Raw genomic sequence first — 21,018 nt, forward strand, 5'->3', positions numbered from 1 at the left:
CGGGCTGCTTTGTCCTGGACGATGTCAAGCTTCTTCAGTGTTGTTGGGGCTGCACTGATCCAGGCAAGGGGGAAATATTCCATCACACTCCTGACTTGTGCCTTGTAGATGATGAACAGGCTTAGAGGAGCCAGGAGGTGAATTACTTGCCACAGTATTCCTAGCTTCTGACCTGCTGTTGTAGCCACTGTGTTTAAGTGGGGAGTCCAGTTGAATTTCTGGCCAATGATAACCCCCAGGATGTTGATCGTGGGGGATTCGGTGATAGTAACACCAATGAATGTCAAGGGGTGGTGGTTAGATTGTCTCTTATTGGTGATGGTCATAGTCTGGCATTTGTGTGGTGTGACTGTCACTTGCCACTTGCCTGCCCAAACCTGAATATTATCCAGATCTTGTTGTATTTGAATATGGACTGCTTCAATATCTGAGGTGCTGCAAATGGTGCTGAACATTGTGCAGACATCAGCAAAGATCCCCACTTCTGACCTTATAGTGGAGGGAAGTCCATTGATGAAACGGCTGAAGATGGTTGACCCAAGGACATTATCCTGAGAAACCTGTGCGGAGATGTCCTGGAGCTGAGATGATTGGCCTCCAACAGCCACGACCATCTTTCTATGTGCCAGGTACAACTCCAACCACCAGAGAGTTTGCCCCCTGATACCCGTTGATTCCAGTTTTGCCAGGACTGTCTGATGCCACACTCAGTCAAATGCAGTCCTGATGTCAAAGGCTGCCACTCTCCCCTCATCTCTAGAATGAAGCTGTTTTGTCCATGTTTGAACCGAAGCTGTAATGAGGTCAGGAGCTGAGTGGCCCTGGCAGAACCCAAACTGGGCGCCACTGAGCAGGTTATTGCTGAGCAGGTGCTGCTTGATAGCACTGTTGATGCCATCACTTCCATCACTTTACTGAGGATCAAGAGTAGACTGGTGAGGTGGTAATTAGCTGGGTTGGGTTTGTCCTGATTTTTGTGTACACGACATACTTGGGCAATTTCCCACATTGCCAGGTAGATACCAGTGTTGTATCTGTACTCGGCTAGGGTAGCAACAATTTCTGGAGCACAAGTCTTCAGTACTATTGCTGGAATGTTGTCCGGGCTCATAGCCTTTTCAGTATCCAATGTCTCCAAACGTTTCTTGGTAACACATGGAGTGAATCAAATTGGCTGAAGACTGGTATCTGTGATGGTGGGGACGACTGGAGGAGACCGAGATGGATCCACTCAGCACTACTGGCAGAAGATTGCTGCGAATGCTTCAGCCTAATCTTTTGCACTGATGTGCTGGGCTCTTCCAACATTGATGGTGGGAACATTTGCAAAGCCGCACCTCCAGTAAGTTGTTTAATTGTTCACTACCATTCATGACTGGATGTGGCAGGACTGCAGAGTTTAGATCTGAGCAGTTGGTTGTAGGATCTCTTAGCTCTGCCTGTCGCTTGCTGCTTTTGTTCTTTGGTCTACAAGTAGCCCTGTTTAGTGGCTTCACCAGGTTGACACCCCATCTTCAGGTATGCCTGGTGCTGCTCCTGGCATGCCCTCCTGTACTCTTCATTGAACCAGGGTTGATCCCCTGGCTTGATGGTAATAGTTGAGTGGGGGATATGCCGGAATATGAAGTTGCAGATTGTGCTGGAGTACAATTCTGCAAAGAGTAGGCTAACAAGAAATACAAAAACAAGCAGGAAAGCTTCTACATTTATATAAAAAAGAAGAAGGCACCAAGGTGAACATTTCCCCTTCAACGGATGGCACTGGAGAATTAATTTTAGAAAGTACAAAATTTATTAGGAATCAGTTCGGTACCACAGGGATCAGTCTGGGGCCTCAGCTGTTTGCGGTCTTTATTAGTGACTCGGTTGAATAGCTGCATTGTAGCCTAATTTGCTGCTGATATGGAATTGTGCAAGAAAGCTAGTTAATGAAAAGAACGTACAGCATCTGCAAAGGCAATGTGAATAGGTTAAGAGACAGCAAAAATTGTGCAGATGGACTGTAATGTGAGACAGTATGGGATTATCTACAATGGTAGGAAGAATAGAAAATTGAAGTATTATTTAAATGGAGAGAGACCACAGAATGCTGTAGTTAATAGGGAATTGAATACCCTTGTTCATGGATCACAAAATAGTAGCCTACGTACAGTGAGGAATTAGGAAGGCAGATAGAATTTTGGCTTCTGTTGCAAGGGTTTGCTCTGTAAAATTTGGGACGTTTTTCTACAAAAGTGAGGGTATTGGTGAGACCTCACTTAAAGTGCTACATCCAGTTTTTACAGAGGAATTTATTTGCTCTGGAGGCAGTTGAGACCAGGTTCACTCATCTGATTTCTGGCCTAAAGGGGTTATCTTATGGGGAAAGGTTGAACCAAAATGAGAGGTTATCCTTTTAAGATGGAGATGAGTAGTTGTAATGTTGAAGACAGAGTTAGATTGAATTTTCATCTAAAAAAAGTTTAGAATTATTGGGACGCAGCATGGTAGGCAGGAAAATGGAGTTAGGGCATGTTCGGATTAGCTGTGATTTTATTGAGTGTCAGAGCAGGCTCAATTGCTGAAAGTCTCCTGCTTTTATTTCTCCTGTCCTTAATTCAGTATTTGTGTGTTAGGGAAAGGTGCGAAAATACAGCACAAGAGATGTGAAAAGGTGAGTAACAAAAAGGAACTGGAAAATTAAAATTCCTTCTCGGTTTTATTTCTAAACTGCAGTAACTAGTAAGCTAGGAAAGTATGGGATAAATAATAAGTTTAGAGCATATTTACTGTCTAAAGGAATGCACAACAAGAAAAATGATATTACCCAGAACTTTACCACAAATTAACAAAATGTAAAGAGGAATTAATACCTGAATCAGTTTGTACAATGAAATTAATGGTAAGTTTATGAAAAATAGGCCCTGTTTCAGGATGGGATTGAAAATTCTTGTGTTGTAGTGTTAATGGTCGTATTTAGGTTTATTTTAAATGGTGTAAATCGATATTAAAATTAGAACATAGGAATTCAATTCCAGATGAATTTTGCATGCAGTTATCAGCCGCTGATATTGTTTAGATATTTTTAAAGAGCTGAACTCTGATATGTTCAATTAGTAAAATTTTCATCTTATTGACGTTACATTTTCTAGCTTTGTTAAGATTTCAAAGTGTATTTATACACGGAATATTTTATTTGAATTCAGTAAAAAAAATGCTCAGAGTGCCAGACACAACACAATTTGGAGGTGGAGGAACACAGCAGGCCAGGCAGCACCAGAGGAGTAGGAAAGTTGATGTTTTGGGTCAGGACTCTTCTTCAGGACTGGGAAGAAGAAAGGAAATTGGGAAATAAATAGTAGGAGGTGGGATGGTGATATGTGGATGCTGGTAGCAGGTGGTGGGGATTGGTCAGTGGAAATGGTGGCTGGATAGGAGGGAGAGAAGATGGACAGATTGTGTCAGATCAAGGAGGCAGGAATGAGAAGGAGGGTTGGATGTCAGATGAGGCCGGGGGTGGGGAGATTTTAAAACTAGTGAATTCTATGTTGAAGCCATCGGGCTGTAGGCTCCCAAGGCGGAATATGAGGTGTTGCTCCTCCAGTTAGCGTGTGATGTCATTGTGGCCCTGGTGGAGGCCCAGGATGGACATGTCACCCAGGGAGTGGGAAAGAGAGTTAAAATGGTTAGCAACTGGAAGGTGTTGTCGATTATTGCATAGAGTGCAAATGCTCAATGAAATGCCTCAACACTGACATCTGTTTCAAGCCCACTGACTCCCATAGCTACTTGGGCTACACCTGTTCTCACCCAACCTCCTGAAAGAATCCTAATTTCTCCACCTCCGCCGCATCTGCTCCCAAGATGGAACGTTTTCATTCCTGGACATCCCTGATGCCCTCCTGATTCAAGGACCTCTGGTGATCAAAAATTCCCTCAACTGCATCTCTTACATTTTCCACACGTCTGCCCTCAAACCCTCCCCCCCCCCCCAGCAAAAATAAAGACAGAGTCCCCATGGTCATTACATGTCACTCCACCAACCTCCAAATCCAACGTATTATCTTTCACCACCTACAATCCGATCCCACAACCAAAGAGCTATTTCCCTCCCCACCCCATCTGCCTTTCATAAGGACCACTCTCTCCACAAAACCCTCGTCCGCTCCACACTCCTCACTAACCCCACCACACTCGCCACCTCTCCTTGTAATGCAGGAGGTACTACACCTGCCCCTATACCTCCACTCTCACCTCAATCCAAAGCCCAAAGCAAACTTTCCATATTTGACAGGGGTTCACCTATATGTCTCCAACCTGGTCTACCATATCCATTGCTCCTGATGTGGAGCATCTGCGCTCCATACGTGATAATCGACAACCCTTCTGGTTGCTAACCATTTTAAGTCCCCCTCCCACTCTGTGGGTGACATATCCATACTGGGCCTCCTCCAGTGTCACAATGATGCCTTATGCAAACTTGAGGAACAACACCTCATACCCTGCCTTGGGTGCCTAAAGCCCAATGGCCTGAGCATAGAATTCACCCATTTTAAGATCTACATACCACCTCCAGCCTCATCCCACATTCAAACCTCTCTCTCATCCCCTATTTCTTGACCTGACTCAACTGCCCATCTTCTTGCCCACCTACCTGCCCCACCCTTCCCACTGACCAATCCCCATGACCCCCACTGCATCCACCTATCACTATCCCACCTACCTTTTCCCAGCCCCACCTATCCTCCTCCTTGCCTCCTTGACTTGACACAACCTGTCCATCTTCTCGCCCACCTATCAGTGCCACCCTTCCCTCTGACCAATTCCCACCAACCCCTACCTGCATACAACTGTCACTATCCCACCTACCTTCCCCAGCCCCACCACTCTTCTCTCTATTTATTTCCGAGCTCCCTTTCCCCTCCCCATTTCTGAAGAAGGGTCCTGACCCGAAATGTTAATTTTCCTGCTCCTCTGATGCTGCCTGACCTGCTGTGTTCCTCCAACTCTACACTGTGTTGTTTTTGAGTCCAGTATCTACAGTTCTTGCTATCTCCATGTTCAGAGTGCCAACCTTTTCTGACACTTAAGGTAATTGCACATTAAAAATATAATTATCTCTTGCAGCAAGTAACATCTCAAACTGGTAAGGCTCAGTCACCACCTTTCGCCATAGGATCAAGTCACACATTCCCAGCAGACCCATCGACTTTCAGTCCCCTGTCCAGTCCTGTGTCTACATCTTCACCGGGAGGACCTTCTTATACCAGTCTGGCAAATCGATCCACTGGTTTTGGTAAGAACATGTCTCATTATAAACAGCGAGATCGTTCAGTCAACATCTTCTCAGATGAATAGATCATTGTGTTACGTTAGTATGTACTTAAGATTGCTAAAACATGCATTTTACATATGAAGTAAAATTGCAGCTCTGCTCCACCACAATTGTGCTTGGACCTTTTATGTGTAAGAGAGATGCTGAATATTCTATTCAGGTACAGAAGGGCTAAAGTCAATTTCTATTCTTGGTTACAAATAACTGACACATTATGCTGCATACTTGCATATGCTGAATCTGACTCCCATTTCCATTTTAATCTTTAGCCATTTGCAGCTTGGTAATTTACCAAAATCTTTTTCTCCTCTTTGATGCCCTTAATACTCCCTTGTTATAAGTTTATGCTGTGTTAAGTGTGACGTTACTGCTGTAGATTATTATTGCCAATGCAATTTAACAATTAGATGAGAGGTTGCTGAATCCCTGTGAGTCAGAGAACTATAACAAAAAGAGCTGAATGCCCTACTTGGGTTTCCAAGATAACAAAGTGTGAAGCTGGATAAACACAGCAGGCCAAGCAGCATCTCAGGAGCACAGAAGCTGACGTTTCGGGCCTAGACCCTTCATCAGAGAGTGGGATAGGGAGAGGGTTCTGAAATAAATAGGGAGAGAGGTGAAGGCAGACCGAAGATGGATAGAGGAGAAGATGGAGAGTTTAGTATAGGTGGGGAGGTAGGGAGCGGAAAAGTCAGTCCGGGGAGGACGAACAGGTCAAGGAGGCGGGATGAGGTTAGTAGGTAGGAAATGGAGGTGCGGCTTGAGGTGGGAGGAGGGGATGGGTGAGAAGAAGAACAGGTTAGGGAGGCAGTGACGAGCTGGGCTGGTTTTGGGATGCAGTGAGGGGAGGAGACGAGCTGGGCTGGTTTTGGGATGCAGTGGGGGAAGGGGAGATTTTGAAGCTTGCGAAGTCCACGTTGATACCATTGGGCTGCAGTGTTCCCAAGCAGAATATGAGTTACTGTTCCTGCAACCTTCGGGTGGCATCATTGTGGCACTGCAGGAGGCCCATGATGGACATGTCGTCGGAGGAATGGAAGGGGGAGTTAAAATGGTTCGCGACTGGGAGGTGCAGTTGTTTGTTGCGAACCGAGCAGAGGTGTTCTGCAAAGAGGTCCCCAGTGTAGAAGAAGCCATCCCAAAACCAGCCCAGCCTGTCTCTGCTTCCCTAACCTGTTCTTCCTCTCACCCATCCCTTCCTCCCACCTCATGCCGCACCTCCATTTCCTACCTACTAACCTCATCCCACCTCTTTGACCTGTCCGTCTTCCCTGGACTGACCTATCCCCTCCCTACCTCCCCACCTATACTCTCCTCTCCACCTATCTTCTTTACTCTCCATCTTCGGTCCGCTTCCCCCTCTCTCCCTATTTATTTCAGAACCCTCTCCCCATCCCCTTCTCTGATGAAGGGTCTAGGCCCGAAACGTCAGCTTTTGTGGTCCTAAGATGCTGCTTAGCCTGCTGTGTTCATCCAGCTCCACACTGCTATTTTGGATTCTCCAGCATCTGCAGTTCCCATTATCACTGAGCCCTACTTGAGTTTTCTGTGTTTCTGTAGTTCTTCAGGGGAAAGGGATCAAAACATCAGTGGAGAAAGTAGGAACAAGATACTGAGTTGGATCATCAGCCATGATCTTATTGAATGGCAGAGCAGGCTTGTAGGGCCAAATCGCCTACTGCTGCTTCTGTTTACTATGTAGAACATCTCTAACATAAGTCTCATAGCACACTTTGCAGATGTATTATAAAACAAAGCATGGCATTAAGATGCATAAGGAGACATGAGTCAGTCTTAGTTTTTAAGCAGCCTTTTAAAGGAAGAAAGCAAGAGAGAGAGGAAAGCGGTAGAGGAAAGATATTCCAAAGCTTGGAGCCCAGCCAGATAGTGGAGCATTTTTTACATTTTACATTCCTTTTCACTGTCTCTGTCCAGTGTGATGGACCGTTTCCTCACACTTGCTCAACGATGCATACATCTTTCGTTGCTGTGCCTCCACTGTACCATTTCATTGTAAAATTTATTTATTTACCCTACTATTCTGAATTTTTTCTTCTTTCATTTCTTTAAAGTGAGGATACACTGGATGATGGGTGGCAATAGGCTGAAGATAAATACTGGGATTGGATATAGATGGAAGTAAAAAAGAAAGAGTTGACGATGGTTAGAATTGAGGTTACAGAAGGGAGTTGAAAGGATTACTACTTGGGCATCCTCGTTATGGAATCAAAAATCAAAGGCAAAATGCACCTCACTGCAGTTGTAGGAGGAAAGAAGGAAGAAAAGAAATTTTTAAAACTTCATTGTGCTTTATAGGACATTGTCTGGCTCAGAAACTCAAAGGGCACTTTACAATGAATGAATATGACTAAGTATAGTCAGTTTTGTTGTGTGAGAAGCCAATTTTCACATGACAGTGTCATAATAAACCCCAATCATCTGTTTTAGTGGTGTTGGTTGATTCATAGATTTGTTGGAGTGCATTTGGTCCATCAGTCAAGGACAGGAGTAAAAATATCTCGCTTCAACTATATAGAACCTTGTGAGACTACACCTGGAGTATCATGAGCAATTATAGTTCCCTTGCTTGAGGAAACATATACTTGCCATAAAATGATTGCAGCAGAGGTTCTCTAGACCAACTCCTCGGATTTGTGCATCTATCTGACGTAAAGAGATTCAGGAAACTGCACCTATATTCTTTCTGGGGCATAGAAAAATTTTAAAAAGCTCAAGAGATGCATGATAAAAGGATGATTCCTCTGACTTTGAGGTCTAAAACCAGAGGATACCATTTCAGAATAAAGGGCAAGTCATTTAGGAGCAAGATGAGAAATTTATTCAGTCAGACGGTGGTGAACCTTTGGAATTCTCTGTCCCAGAGACCTGTGAAAACTCTCAGTTGTTGACTATGCCAATGACTGAGATTGATAGATTTCTAGATGCTCCTGTCATCAAGGGATTTGAGGCGAGTGCAGGAAAATGGCATTGAAGTAGATGTTCTGCCATGATGATCAAGAATGATGGAGCAGGCACGAAGGACTAAATCTTTGTCCAGCGTCCCTATCTGCATTGCTTACCAAATGAGCAGTTTACATCTTGCCATTGCCTGTCTTCTACTCATAACACTGCACATCCTTCCTTTTCAGATTATGTTTTAACTCTGAATGTCTCAAATCTGTCTCCACTAAACTTTCCAGCAGTGTATTTCAGACTTTAAAGTTTTCTTCATGTGGCTTTTGCTATTTTCATAAGTAACCTGAAATTTGTGCCATTTCATTCTCAATTGACAAATAATATTGGCTAGAACACACAATAAGATGTAGAAGCAAAAATCATCCATTCGGTCCATTAAGCCTGTTCCACTGTTCAGTGAAATTAATGGAGATACTGAGATACATACCATTCATCGATTGTTCTCCTGTGATGTGGCACTTTGACTCTGACAGATAGAACTAGGTTGAAGAGACTATCTGCCACCTGTTGTTATCTTCAGCTTCTGCTGCCCTTCTCAAATAGGTCACTCGTCTCGTGATAAAGCTGCTGTCCCTAATTTTTCACCCCTCAACCATCACTCTCTGCTTCCTGCCACTCAGCCAATTTTGACCATTTTACAAATTTTCCTGGATTCCATGGGTTCTTACATTCTCTGTCAGTCTCCTGTGCAGGATCTTATCAAAAATCTTACTGAACCCCAAGTAGACAACATCAAAAACATTGACCTCATCTACACACCTGGTTACCTGTCCTAAAATTCAATCAAGTTGGTCAGATATGATCTCTCTTGGATAACAATACCACTGACTGTTGTTGATTAATCCTTGCCTCTCTCAATGGCAATGATCTGTCCCTCAGAATTGCTTCCAATGGTTTCTCCACTACTAAGGTTAGACTGACTGGACTGTTTTATCCCTTGCTCCCTTCTTAGACATAGAAAAGAACAGCACAGTACAGGCCCTTTGGCCCACGATGTTGTGCCGTGGAATAATCCTAATCCAAAAATAAAATAACCTAAGCTACATTCCCCTCAATTCACTGCTGTCCATGTGCATGTCCAGCAGTCGCTTAAATGTCACTAATGACTCCGCTTCCACGACTACCACTGGTAAACTATTCCATGCGCTCACAACTCTCTGGGTGAAGAACCTCCCTCTGACGTCTCCTCTATACCTTCCTCCTAACACCTTAAAACTATGACCCCTCGTGGCAGTCAATCCTGCCCTGGGGAAAAGTCTCTTGAATAAAAGACAATAAGATATGGGGGCAGAGTTAGGCTATTTGGACCATTAGGTCTGCTCTGCTCTGCCATTCAACCGTGGCTGATATATTTCTAAACACTAATCTGCTACCTTCTCCCCATAACCCTTGATCCCCAAACTAATTAAGAGCCTATCTATCGTACTTAACCTGTCTTAAATAACTGAATCTCTTGGCCTCCACAGCCCTCTGTGGCAATGAGTTCCACAGATTAGCCACCCTCTGCCTGGAGAAATTCCTCCTCATGTCAGTTATAAAAGGCAGTCCCTTCACTCTAAGATTGTGCCCTTGAGTCTAAGCCTCTCCTAGTGGTGAAAACATCTTCTCCATGTCCAGTCTATTCAGGCCTCTCCATATTCCTTAAGTTACAATCAGATCCGGCCCCCCCATCTTCTAAACTTTATCGAGTTCGCAACTGGTCCTCCTATAATAAGCCCTTCATCCCTGGGATTATTCTTACAAACCTTCTCAGGAACTCCAGCACATCCTTCTGTAGATGCCATGCCCAAAATTGCTTAAATATTCCTAATGCTGTCTAACCAGAGCCTTAAACAGCCTCAGAATACATTCCTTCTGTTGTTTTCTAGTTCTCTTGAAATGAATGTCAGCATTACATTTGCCTTTCTAACCACCAACTGAACCAGCATGTTAACCTTAAGTCAATAACAAACAAACCAAGTCTGTTTGTGCTTCAGATCTCCGAAGCCTTTTCCCCATTTAGAGAATAGTCCACATCTCTATTCTTCCTATCAAAGTGCATACTTTCCAACATTTCTAACACTTGTTTGTGTACTCCTAGCATGGACAAGTTGTTCTGCAGCCTCCCCAATTACTCAACACTTCCTGTACCTCCATCTATCTTTCTGTTATCTGCAAACGTGGCAATAATGTCTTCAATTCCTTCATCCAGTTCATTACCATATAACATGAATAGTGGTGATCCCAGTACTGACCACTCTGGAATTCCACTAGTCACTTGAAAAAGACCCCTTTATCCCCACTTTCTGCCTTCTGCCAGTCAGTCAATCCTCTATCCATGCCGGTATCTTGCCCTGAACATCAAGGGCTCTTAATTAGCAGCCTCCTGTCTGAAACCCTGTCAAAGGCCTTTTGGAAATCCAAATAGATCAAGTCTACTGGCTCTCCTTTGTCTAACTTGCTCATTATATTGTTTAAAGATAACGGTGAAATTGGAAATTTTTTGCAAACGCTCCTGCTATTTCTTTCCTGTGTTCTGAGGTAGGTTCACCGGACCCGAAATCTTAACTGTGATCTTTTTCTTCACGGATGCTGCCAGACCTACCAAGCTTTTCTAGCAACTTATGCTTTTGTTTCTGATTTATGACATCTGCAGTTCTTTCAGTATTTATTTCTTCCTTTTCCTCCTTCAACAACATGGGATACATGTCATCTGGGCCTGGAGATTTATCTACTTTTAAGCCTGCCAATCCACTCAGAATGTCCTCTCTGTCTATGCTAATTTCTTTAAATGTATCACAAACCTTCTCTCTGATTTCTGTACCCAGCTTATTCCCCTCATTGGTAAACACTGAGCCAAAATATTCATTTAAAACTCTACCTGCATCCTCTCGTTCCACACACAAATTTCTACAGTGCCCCTTGATGATAGATAACAGATAAATAGAAAGCGGGACATAACACCAGCGCTTCGTCAGAGGCTCACTGATGATGTTACCTAGAATGGTGACAAAACGTCTGAAAACAAACCTTCCAGCTCAGCGAGCAAACTCACATCCATCAGTATTAAGTACATGAAGCTCTAGATTCCGGTCTGCATTACTAATTACTGGTAATGTCTCACTGCTTTCAAAATCTATGTACATGGTGCCTCTGTCCATGCACACTTTTTAGATCTGTGCCATTAAATATGTCTAACTCTTAGAGAGTTGTGAGCGCATGGAATAGTTTACCAGTGGTAGTCGTGGAAGCGGAGTCATTAGTGACATTTAAGCGACTGCTGGACATACACATGGACAGCAGTGAATTGAGGGGAATGTAGCTTAGGTTATTTTATTTTTGGATTAGAATTATTCCACGGCACAACATCGTGGGCCGAAGGGCCTGTACTGTGCTATACTTTTCTATGTTCTATGTGCTATGTTCTAAATATATAAAGCCTTGCTGTATTTTTTTCTGCCGAGAGTGCATCACCTCACACTTCCCTGAATTAAATCCCATCTGTCATTCTTCTGTCTATTCTGGTAGCATATCTGTGATTCCTCACAGTTTACTCTGAACTCTTATATCCAAGTCATGTGCATAAATCAAAGATGTAGTGATCCTACCACTAACTTTTGAGATATACCGCTGTCTGCTATCATTCAGTCTAGTAAAATCCCTGTTTACCATGACTGATTGTTTTTTGCTCTTAGATCAATATTTTGCCCAAGCTGACATTGATCCTCCTGTTCCACAGGCCTCAATTTATTACACAGTTCCAAAGAATATTGTTTCAATTTTCAATTCAGCCTCCTTGAAGTAAAGATTGACATTTTATAGACTTTTTTGAAACCTGATTGCTAGCTTATGGAGATTTCTGTGTACTTCTCTAGTCCTACTCAGTTCCTGTTTTCTTACCACTGCCTTATTTTTCCTGGGTCCTGAGTAGATGATGTTAAAGTTTCCAAATCTTGAGATCCGTTTGCCACAGTTTTGGCCACACTTAGACGGTCGATATCATTTTACAACTTTTTCTCCCATCTGAATTACTTGCTGTGCCAGCTAACTCACTGGATATTTAACCGTCTACACTTTTTTCTAAACCACTTGTACAAATAGCAGGCCATTCAATCAATTGTATCCAAGTGAACATGTGCCACTAACCTTTTGATTAACAGCCAAACACACATGACTCACTGAACTACAGAGGCAAATTATTAAAGAGTTTATTCTTATTAATAAGGTTATTTTGTTCATGCTGAAGATCAAAGAAAGCATGAAAAAACAGCTGAGCACCTCTTGTTAAATAAGACTGCGTAGCAATGAACAGAAGTCAGCTGTTCACTGAGCTGAGAGCAGTGACATTGACTACCACTAGTTATATCACATTAACACAATAGGTTTACTATTCATTTACCTAGATGAAAAAGTATTTGAATATCTTTAGGTAGCAAACGGAACAACGTACAAAATACTTAGTACAAGTACAAAATGGTTGACTGATCCTGCTCGCCTATTGGAACAAGATCTACTGGTGTAGCACGTTTAACATAGCAAAGTAGTAACTTCAAACTTCTACTTGGTGTCTTCACACACTGCTCCCCCACCCCACCCCATGAGGTAGCATACAATGTATTCCAAAGGCCTTTTCAAAGGGACAGTTGAAGGTGGTGAGAAATAGAGGAAGTGGTTCGAGAAAACATTTTATTTTTATAGGTTCTGCTGAAGGACACCATTCAGCTAATTTTATTTCATCCTTGCAGAATACAAACCCTGCATGTCTTCCAAGTATTGTGTTTCTTAAGTGAATGTAGTATCCTGACCTCAATCACTCTGGCTGCCGAACCTTTCCTGTGATTTATTGCACTCCATGTAATTAAATACTTCTTGTATGTGCATAAATTAATGTCCCCGACCTGAGACTTATTATTCTACTGCAAAAGTTTTGTGATACGACTACTCTCTCTCTCTTGTCATGAAAAGCACTAGCTTATCAAGTTCTCTCTTTAGCCATGACACTCGAACCTATTCTGTTCTGCACTGACTTTGAGTTCATTATAGCAAGAGGATTTAACCTGGATGCTCTCTGGACCAGTTGCTGAACATCTGAATAAACCCTAGGAATTTGAACTAAGCTAAACTCAATACTGCCAATCCTATTCACCTTGATCATTGTTGCCTCAAGCTGCTAAATATGTCAAAATGCACAAAATTGTTCTTGGGCCATTACTTTTAAGTATATTTGTTCATAATTTGGTTGATGAATTTATGTATGTAACCTTGCAGATTGATAGTAAGAGAGCAGACAAAGCAATGGCAAATAGAGTTCAGTGTGGTTCATTGTGAGGTCATCAACTTGGATATAAAGGATGGATAGAAAAGAGTACACTCTGAATAATGAGAAACCAAAATGTATACAGGAACAAAGAGATTTGGAAGTCCACCTTCTCAAGGGAAATTAGAAAGGGCAATAAATGCTGAGTTTTCCAGCAACAGTTTTTCCACTGGTTAGATCTTCGCTATTCCAGTGTGATGGGAGTTGTACATAAGGACCCTGCAGAATTCCCATCATAGTACACTACAAAGGGATTGCCTGGGAAGCTGAGCATTTTGCCGAACATTTCCAGTACCCTTAGAACCCTACGGAAGTCTGAATTAAAATTGAAGACTTCGGATGATCCCAATGAACTTAGGTAAAATAGTTACTCAAGGAAATTTTTAAATAATTAAATTACATCGTGTAACTCCTGAGTAACAATTAAACTGAACTCATATTTACCTCACACTCCCAACTATGCTTCCCCACCCCCAACCCCCTCACTGATCCTGACCCAACATCCCAATGGATCCAATCCCTCTTCTGATCCACTAGTTCTGACCTGACCAGACACCCCCCACCCCCTACACCACCCCCCACCCCAAAAATTCCAGGACTGCCTTTTTCCCCTGCTAGTTGCAGCTAGAGCTCTGCCCCCAGACATGACCTAACACCTCCTTTTTCCCCACTGGATCCTTCCCAGTTGGCATCTGCATGCCCACCAGGCACCCTACCCTCTCAGCACCCTAACATCCCAATTACCTTTTGTATTTACAGTTTGACAGCAGCTGTCAAAGTGTTTGCCAGGACCTTTACATTTCAGAATGTGGTGACTGACTACAGTGAAACGTTGGCCTTCCCCTGGCAGTTCTGTGCTATAAGAGAACTGGAAGTACAGCTCCACATTCCTGAGGGAGACCTGAAATGAAATCTTCTCTCTGAAATATGGATCTTCCTGCTTTTGTTAAGGATGTGAATACAATTACAAAGTTTGAAAGACGTTTGGATAGATACATAAATGGGAAAGGTTTGGAGGGATATGGGCCAGGACCTGGCAGGTGGGACTAGTATAGTTTGGGATTATGTTTGGCATGGATTGATTGAACCAAAGGGTCTGTTTCCTTGCTGTATACTTCTATGAGAAGGGGCCGAATGGAAAACTGCATGAGATTGCCAGGAAACCAGCCCAGTAAAAACTGTGCATGGGACAAAGGCAATCAAAGTGTCTGATGAAAATGCTGGTCTTCTTCTAAACGGACAGAAATCCAAAGAGATAGCAGTTATGCTTAAGGTAAATGAAACATTGGTCAAGTCGCTTCTAGGGTTTGGGTTCAGTTTTGGGCATTAAGGCTGAAGAAGGATAGGCAGAAAGGGTATTGGGTAACTTCACCAGAATGATAATGGAGTTAAATTATGAGGGCAGCTTGCATAATGTGTCTTATGTTGCTGCAGGTTAGAAAGTTGAGATGTGACCTAATCAGAGTACATAAAACAGTTGAATAAGGTGGATACAAAACTTGTTAACTCTGATAATGGAATCCAAAACAGCGTAAAATTAAAGTTAGGCAAAATCGAGAATGAAATCAGGAATTTTTTTTTCACTCAAATCATCGTGGAAGTATGGAACTCTCATCCAGTAAGGACTGGAGATCCATTGAAATTTTGAAAACTAATATTGATAGATTATTTTGGGTGACATTGGTGAGGGTAAATGGAATTGAAATACAGATTAGCCATAACCTAACTGAATGCCCATTAATATTCCCGAGTGCAAACATCTGATTGCAGCATGGTCTGCTTCCCCAGAAACCTGCCTATTCTTCAGGAAGGATACTGACTACTTCTGCTTTCAGCCTGTTTAGGAGCACCACGTTGATACCTTAGGTACTGACAGCCATAGTGTGCCTTCCCAGTTGTCGTAGTTGCTAAGTTTCTGATTGATTGACAGTTGTTCCTATCTCCAGTCACGTAGAATGTCCTCCACACACCAAATTTTTTTGAACACCTTCATGAGTTACATATGCACATACAAGCAAGGAGAAAGACTAGCCCACTTGGCCCCTGAAGCCTGCTCCACCATTCAGTAAGATTATGGCTGATCTGATTTTAACCTCAACTGTACATTCCTGCATATCCCCAATAATCTTCCATCCCTTTGGCAATCAGGAATCTATTTACCACTCCCTTAAAAATATTTAAAGATTCTGCATCCACGACTACCTTTTGAGAAAGAACATTCCAAAGATTCTCAACCCTCTGAGAGCAAAAAATTTATCTTCATCTTGTTTGACATAGAGGACCCCTTATTTTTAAAACTCTGACCCCTAGATCTAGACTCCCCCGTAAGAGGAATCATCCTTTTGACCTCCATCTATTCAGGTTCCCTCAGGATCTTTATGTTCCAGTTAAGTTAGCTGTGACTCCTCTGAGCTCCAGAGGATACAGGCCAGGCCGGTCCATTCTTTCCTCATAAGGTAATTCACTCATCCCAGCTATCAGTCGAGTTACCTTCTCAGAACTGTTTGGCGCACTTAGAAAAATATTAGCATTATCTATAACTATGATAGAGGTGCCTGATGACTAGAGGGCAGCTAATGTTAGACCTTTGCTTCAGAAAGTTGTAAGGAGAAACTGGGGAACTATAATCCTGTGAGTTTGACTTTGATTGTGGATAAATACTTGGAGGCCTTTATAAAAGATAGAATTTATGGGCATTTAGAAAGGCACAAATTGATTAGGGATAGTCAACGTGGTTTTGAGCAAGGAAAATTGTGTCTGACAAACTTGATTCAGTTTTTAGAGAAAGTTACAAAAAGATTGATGATTGCAGAGCAGTAGACATTTACTTGGATTTTAGTAAAGCCTTTGACAAGGTTCCACACATGATAGACTAATTAGTAAAGTTAAGTCACATAGGATTCAGAGTGAGATCGCCAGTTGGATTCAGAATTAGGTTAACAGCAGGAGACAAAAAATAGTGGTGGAAGGTTGCTTTTCAGACTAGTGTCCTGTGACCAGTGGTGTTCCACAGGGATCGGTTCCAGATCCTGTTTTGTTTGTCATTTATATAAATTATTTGGGTGAGAATATGGGAGGCATGGTTAATAAGTTTGCAGGTGACACCAAAATTGGTGGCATTGTAGACCATGAAGAAGGCTTTCTAAGAGAACAAAGGGATCTTGATCAAATGGGCTACTGGGTTGAAAAATGGCAGATAGAGTTCAATCTGGACAAATACGAGGTATTGCATTTTGGTGCAACAAACAAGAGTAGGGCTTGTTCAGTTAATGGTAGGCACTTGGGCAGTGTTGTAGAACAGAGGGACCTTAGGGTGCAGGTACGTAATTCTTTAAAGTTTGCATCACATATGGACAGGATGGTTAAAAAGATATTTGGCATGCTTGCCTTCATTGCTCAGTCCTTTGAGTATAGGAGTTGGGACGTTGAGGTTATGCAGGACATTGGTGAAGCCTTTTCTGGAGCACGGTGTCTAGTTTTGTTCGCTCAGTTATAGGTAGAATATTATCAAGCTGGAGGATGTTCAGAAGAGATTTACCAGGATGTTGCATTAGGTATGGAAGGATTGAGTAGAAAGGCTGGATAGGATGGGTTTATTTTCACTGCAGTGTAGGAAGTTGAGAGGTGACCTGGTAGAAGTTTATAAAATAACGAGCGGTATAGATAGAGGTAATGGTAGTTGTTGTTTCCCTAAGATGGGGAATTTCAATTTTTAAGATCAGAGGAGAGATGTAAAAAGGAAATAAGAGGCTTTGTTTTTACATGGAGAGTGGTTCGCATGTGGAATAAGCTTCCTGAGGGTACAATTGCAACGTTTAAAAGACATTTGGATGGATGCATGAATAGGAAGGGTTTGGAGGGATATGGGCCAGGAGCAGGCAAGTAGGACTAGTTTAGTTTGGGATTATATTCAGTACGGACGGGTTGGACCAAAGGCCCTGTATCTGTGCTCTATGACACTAACATCCTTCTTTAAATACAGTGATCAATACTGAGCAAAACATTCCAGATGTGGTCTAACCAGTGCCCTGTATATCTGAAGTGTAGCATCCTTACTCTCATATTTAATTCCCTTCACATTAAGCATAAGATTCAGTTAGTTTTCCTGATTACTTGTTTATCTGCAAACTAACTTTCTGCAATTCATGCACTCAGACACCCGGATCTCTGCATCCCCGAGCTCTGCAACTTCTCACTGTTTAGATGATGTTTCTTTTTTATCCTTCCTGCCAAAATGAACAGTTCATACTTTCTCAAATTATAGCTCTTTTGCCAAATCTAGCTCACTCACTTAACCAATCTATATCCTTTGTAGGCTCCTGTGCCCCCTTCACAACACACTTTCCTATCTATCTTGCTGTCATCAGCAAATTTAGCCTTCAATCCCGTCATCCAAACTCATTTATATAAATTATAAAGAGTTGAGGCTCGAGCACCAACTCCTGTGGCACACCACTCATGACATCCTGCCAACCTGAAAAAGACCCATTTGTTTGTATTCTCTCCTTCCTGTTAGCCTTAATACTTTGTTAAACGTCTTCTGGAAATCTTAGTACAATAGACCTACTGGTTCCCCTTTGTCTCTAGTACAAGTTACTTCTTCAAAGAATGCCAATAAATTAGTTAGACATGATTTTTCTTTGATAAAAGCATGTTAACTGCTAACACCTCAAGGGATCTATAGACCCATACAATAGGTCACTTTGTTTCTCAGTACTCCCTAGGGACTTACCCATTTATTTTGTATATCCTTCTCTTATTAGACCTCCAAAAATGCATCACTGCACTTACTGAGATTAAGTTCCATTCTACTAACAAATTTACGAGTTGGTCAATATCAGACTGTAGCCTGAGATCATCCTCCTCACTGTCAACAAAGCCCAAAGACGTGCAGGGTAGGTGGATTGGCCATACTAAATTGCCCATCGTGTCCAGGCATGTGTACGTTAGATGGATTAGACTTGAGAAATGCAGGGTTACAGGGAAAGGGTAGGGAGTTGAGTCTGGGTGGGATGTGGTTCAGAGGGGCAGTGTGGACTTGTTGGGCCGAATGGCCTGTTTCTGCAGTGTATGGATTATGACTCCAAATACACGACCAATTTTTCATGTCATCTGTAAATTTACTAATTGTATCAACTCCATTCACATCCAAGTTGTTAATGTAAATAACAAAAGCAAGGGTCCCAGCGCTGAACCCTGTCGGCTTCCAATCACAAAAACAAATCTGCATCATCACCATTTGCCTCCTATTTGCAAGCCAGTTTTGGATCCGGTTTGCCGATATGTCTTGGATCCCTTGGACCTTTACCTTTTGAACTAGCCTTTCATGTGGGACCTTGTCAGAGGTCTTGCTGAAGTTCATGTAAACCATATCAACTGCACTATCTTCATCCATATGTTCAGCTGTCTTTTCAAAAAACTCAGTTAATCAGACAGGATCCCCCTCTAACAAATCATGCTGACTGTCTCTGATCAATCCCTGCCTTCCCAAGTAGCATCCTTTAGAATCTTTTCCAGTAATTTCCCTCCTACCAATGTCAAATTAACTCATCTGTAATTATTTGGCCTATCCCTGTTGGCCGTCTTGAAGAAAGGAACCACAGGATCAATCCTCCAGTCATCTGTCACTTCATCTGTGACCAGCGGTCTATTAAATATCTCCAACGGGACCCTGGCAATCTCCTCCCTTGCCTCCCATAGCAGCCTGGGATACATTAGCCCGTGGGTATTTCTGCATCTGTATGCCCAATGAAACATCTAATATCTCCTCTTCATTAATCTTAACATGCTCTAAAACTTCACCATCCCAACTGAAATCACCAGGTGCAATGTCTTTCTCCTTTGTGAATATGGATGAGAAATATTTGTTTAAGGCATCAGCCACATCAACGCACAGCTTGCCCCTTTAGCCGCTAATAGATCCCACTCTTTCCCTGGTAATCTTCATGCTGTTAATATATTTATAAAAAGCCTTGGGATTTTCTTTGATCCCATTTGTCAGTGATATTTGGTACCCTCTTTTTGCCGTCTTAATTTCCTTTCTAAGCAACCTCCTATGCTGTCCATACTTTTGAACGGCCTTCCTTATTTTTAATGTGCTTTACCTGACATATGCTTCCTTCTTCATCATTCTCAATGTCCCTTGCCTAACATTGCAGCTTGTCAATCTTTAGAGCCTCTCACCCTTGACTCATTTCCCTATAAAGTTGAGGCGAAATACTCAAACTTCAGCCAGTTCTTTTGCAGTAATTCAGACTTGCAACATTGGTATTTTAAGTAGAAACTGTGACCTTAGGTAGCAGTTTTTGAGATCTTAGTAGATGGAAGATTCAGTATGGTACCATGTTTGCACTGTAGGGTTTCTGTGATTTAGAATACACAAATCTCTGAAACCTTGAGTAATGAAGTAGCCAAAATGTGAAATCATGAAGCAGGCAAGTAAAAGTTAGAGAACAGTCTTTAGGTACATGTGAATTAAACTAAGCATTGAAGACTATGGTCTAATTATAGTTTCTGTTATGGGATGTCAGCATCGTTGACAAGGGCAGCTTTTATTAACCCATCCCTAATTGCCCTTTGATGGCTTGCTAGACTATTTCAGAAGTCAGTTAAAAGTTGAGCATAATGTTTTAGATGGAGTCACATCGAGACCAAATCGGCTGAGAGCGGATTTCCTTCCATAAATGATGTTGGTGAATCAGACAGGATTTTATAACAATCAATGGTAGTTTCATGATCGTCGTTGAGGCTAGCTTTTTATTCCAGACTTATTAATTGAATTTAAATTCCATCAGCTACCATGTGGGATTTAAAACCCTGCCCACAGAGCATTAACCTCAGGCTCTGGATCAGTAGACTTATCACTAGATTGTAATTTCTACTACAGTACACAGTACAGTAGCAAATCTATAGGAGGCAATGATGTTCTGGTAATCTAGAGCACCAAACATCCCATGAATGAAAATTTAAATAAAAACAGGTCTGGAGTTTTAGTCTCCCCAACGACAGATATTTCACAGATACTGATGTGCCAGAGTGGGCTCCTGAACTCCACTAAACGATGTTTTAAAACCACGTTGACCACCATGGCACAAGTTATCATCTGACAAGACTGAAACTTGCCAAGAAAAATACCTAAAGTTTGAATTACAGTTCAGGTTGAATGTACGTCTGAAGTAATGAAAGCAGAATAACATTGCCCTAAAGCATGTTACAAAGATCCTGCACAGACCACAACTGATCATAGGCTGTGTTGAATACAAACGGTGCAAAGCATTGCCTAAAAGATTAATTCATAATTTCATTGTATGCATAAATATGTTGAACGTTTGCAAATAACTCTTTTTAAAGCAAAGGACAATGGCTACAGCAATAACGTTGCATTTACAAAGAATAGGCTGAATAGATGGAGTCAGAGAGTCTGTGATTCTTT

At 42.1% G+C, this 21,018-nt stretch overlaps 1 protein-coding gene across 9 annotated transcripts in view; it reads left to right on the top strand.

Moving 5' to 3' along the window:
- arnt2 (aryl-hydrocarbon receptor nuclear translocator 2) overlaps nt 1-21,018 on the top strand; it is a 367,704-nt gene that overhangs the window by 303,438 nt on the left and 43,248 nt on the right. For all 9 annotated transcript variants that reach the window (XM_048562709.2, XM_059639326.1, XM_048562712.2 and 6 more), the window contains one exon: nt 5,107-5,275. In XM_048562709.2, the coding sequence (XP_048418666.1) occupies nt 5,107-5,275 (169 nt within the window). The remainder of the gene's footprint in view (nt 1-5,106; nt 5,276-21,018) is intronic.

Source organism: Stegostoma tigrinum, chromosome 33 (genome assembly GCF_030684315.1).
Source record: "Stegostoma tigrinum isolate sSteTig4 chromosome 33, sSteTig4.hap1, whole genome shotgun sequence".
NCBI lineage: Eukaryota > Metazoa > Chordata > Chondrichthyes > Orectolobiformes > Stegostomatidae > Stegostoma > Stegostoma tigrinum.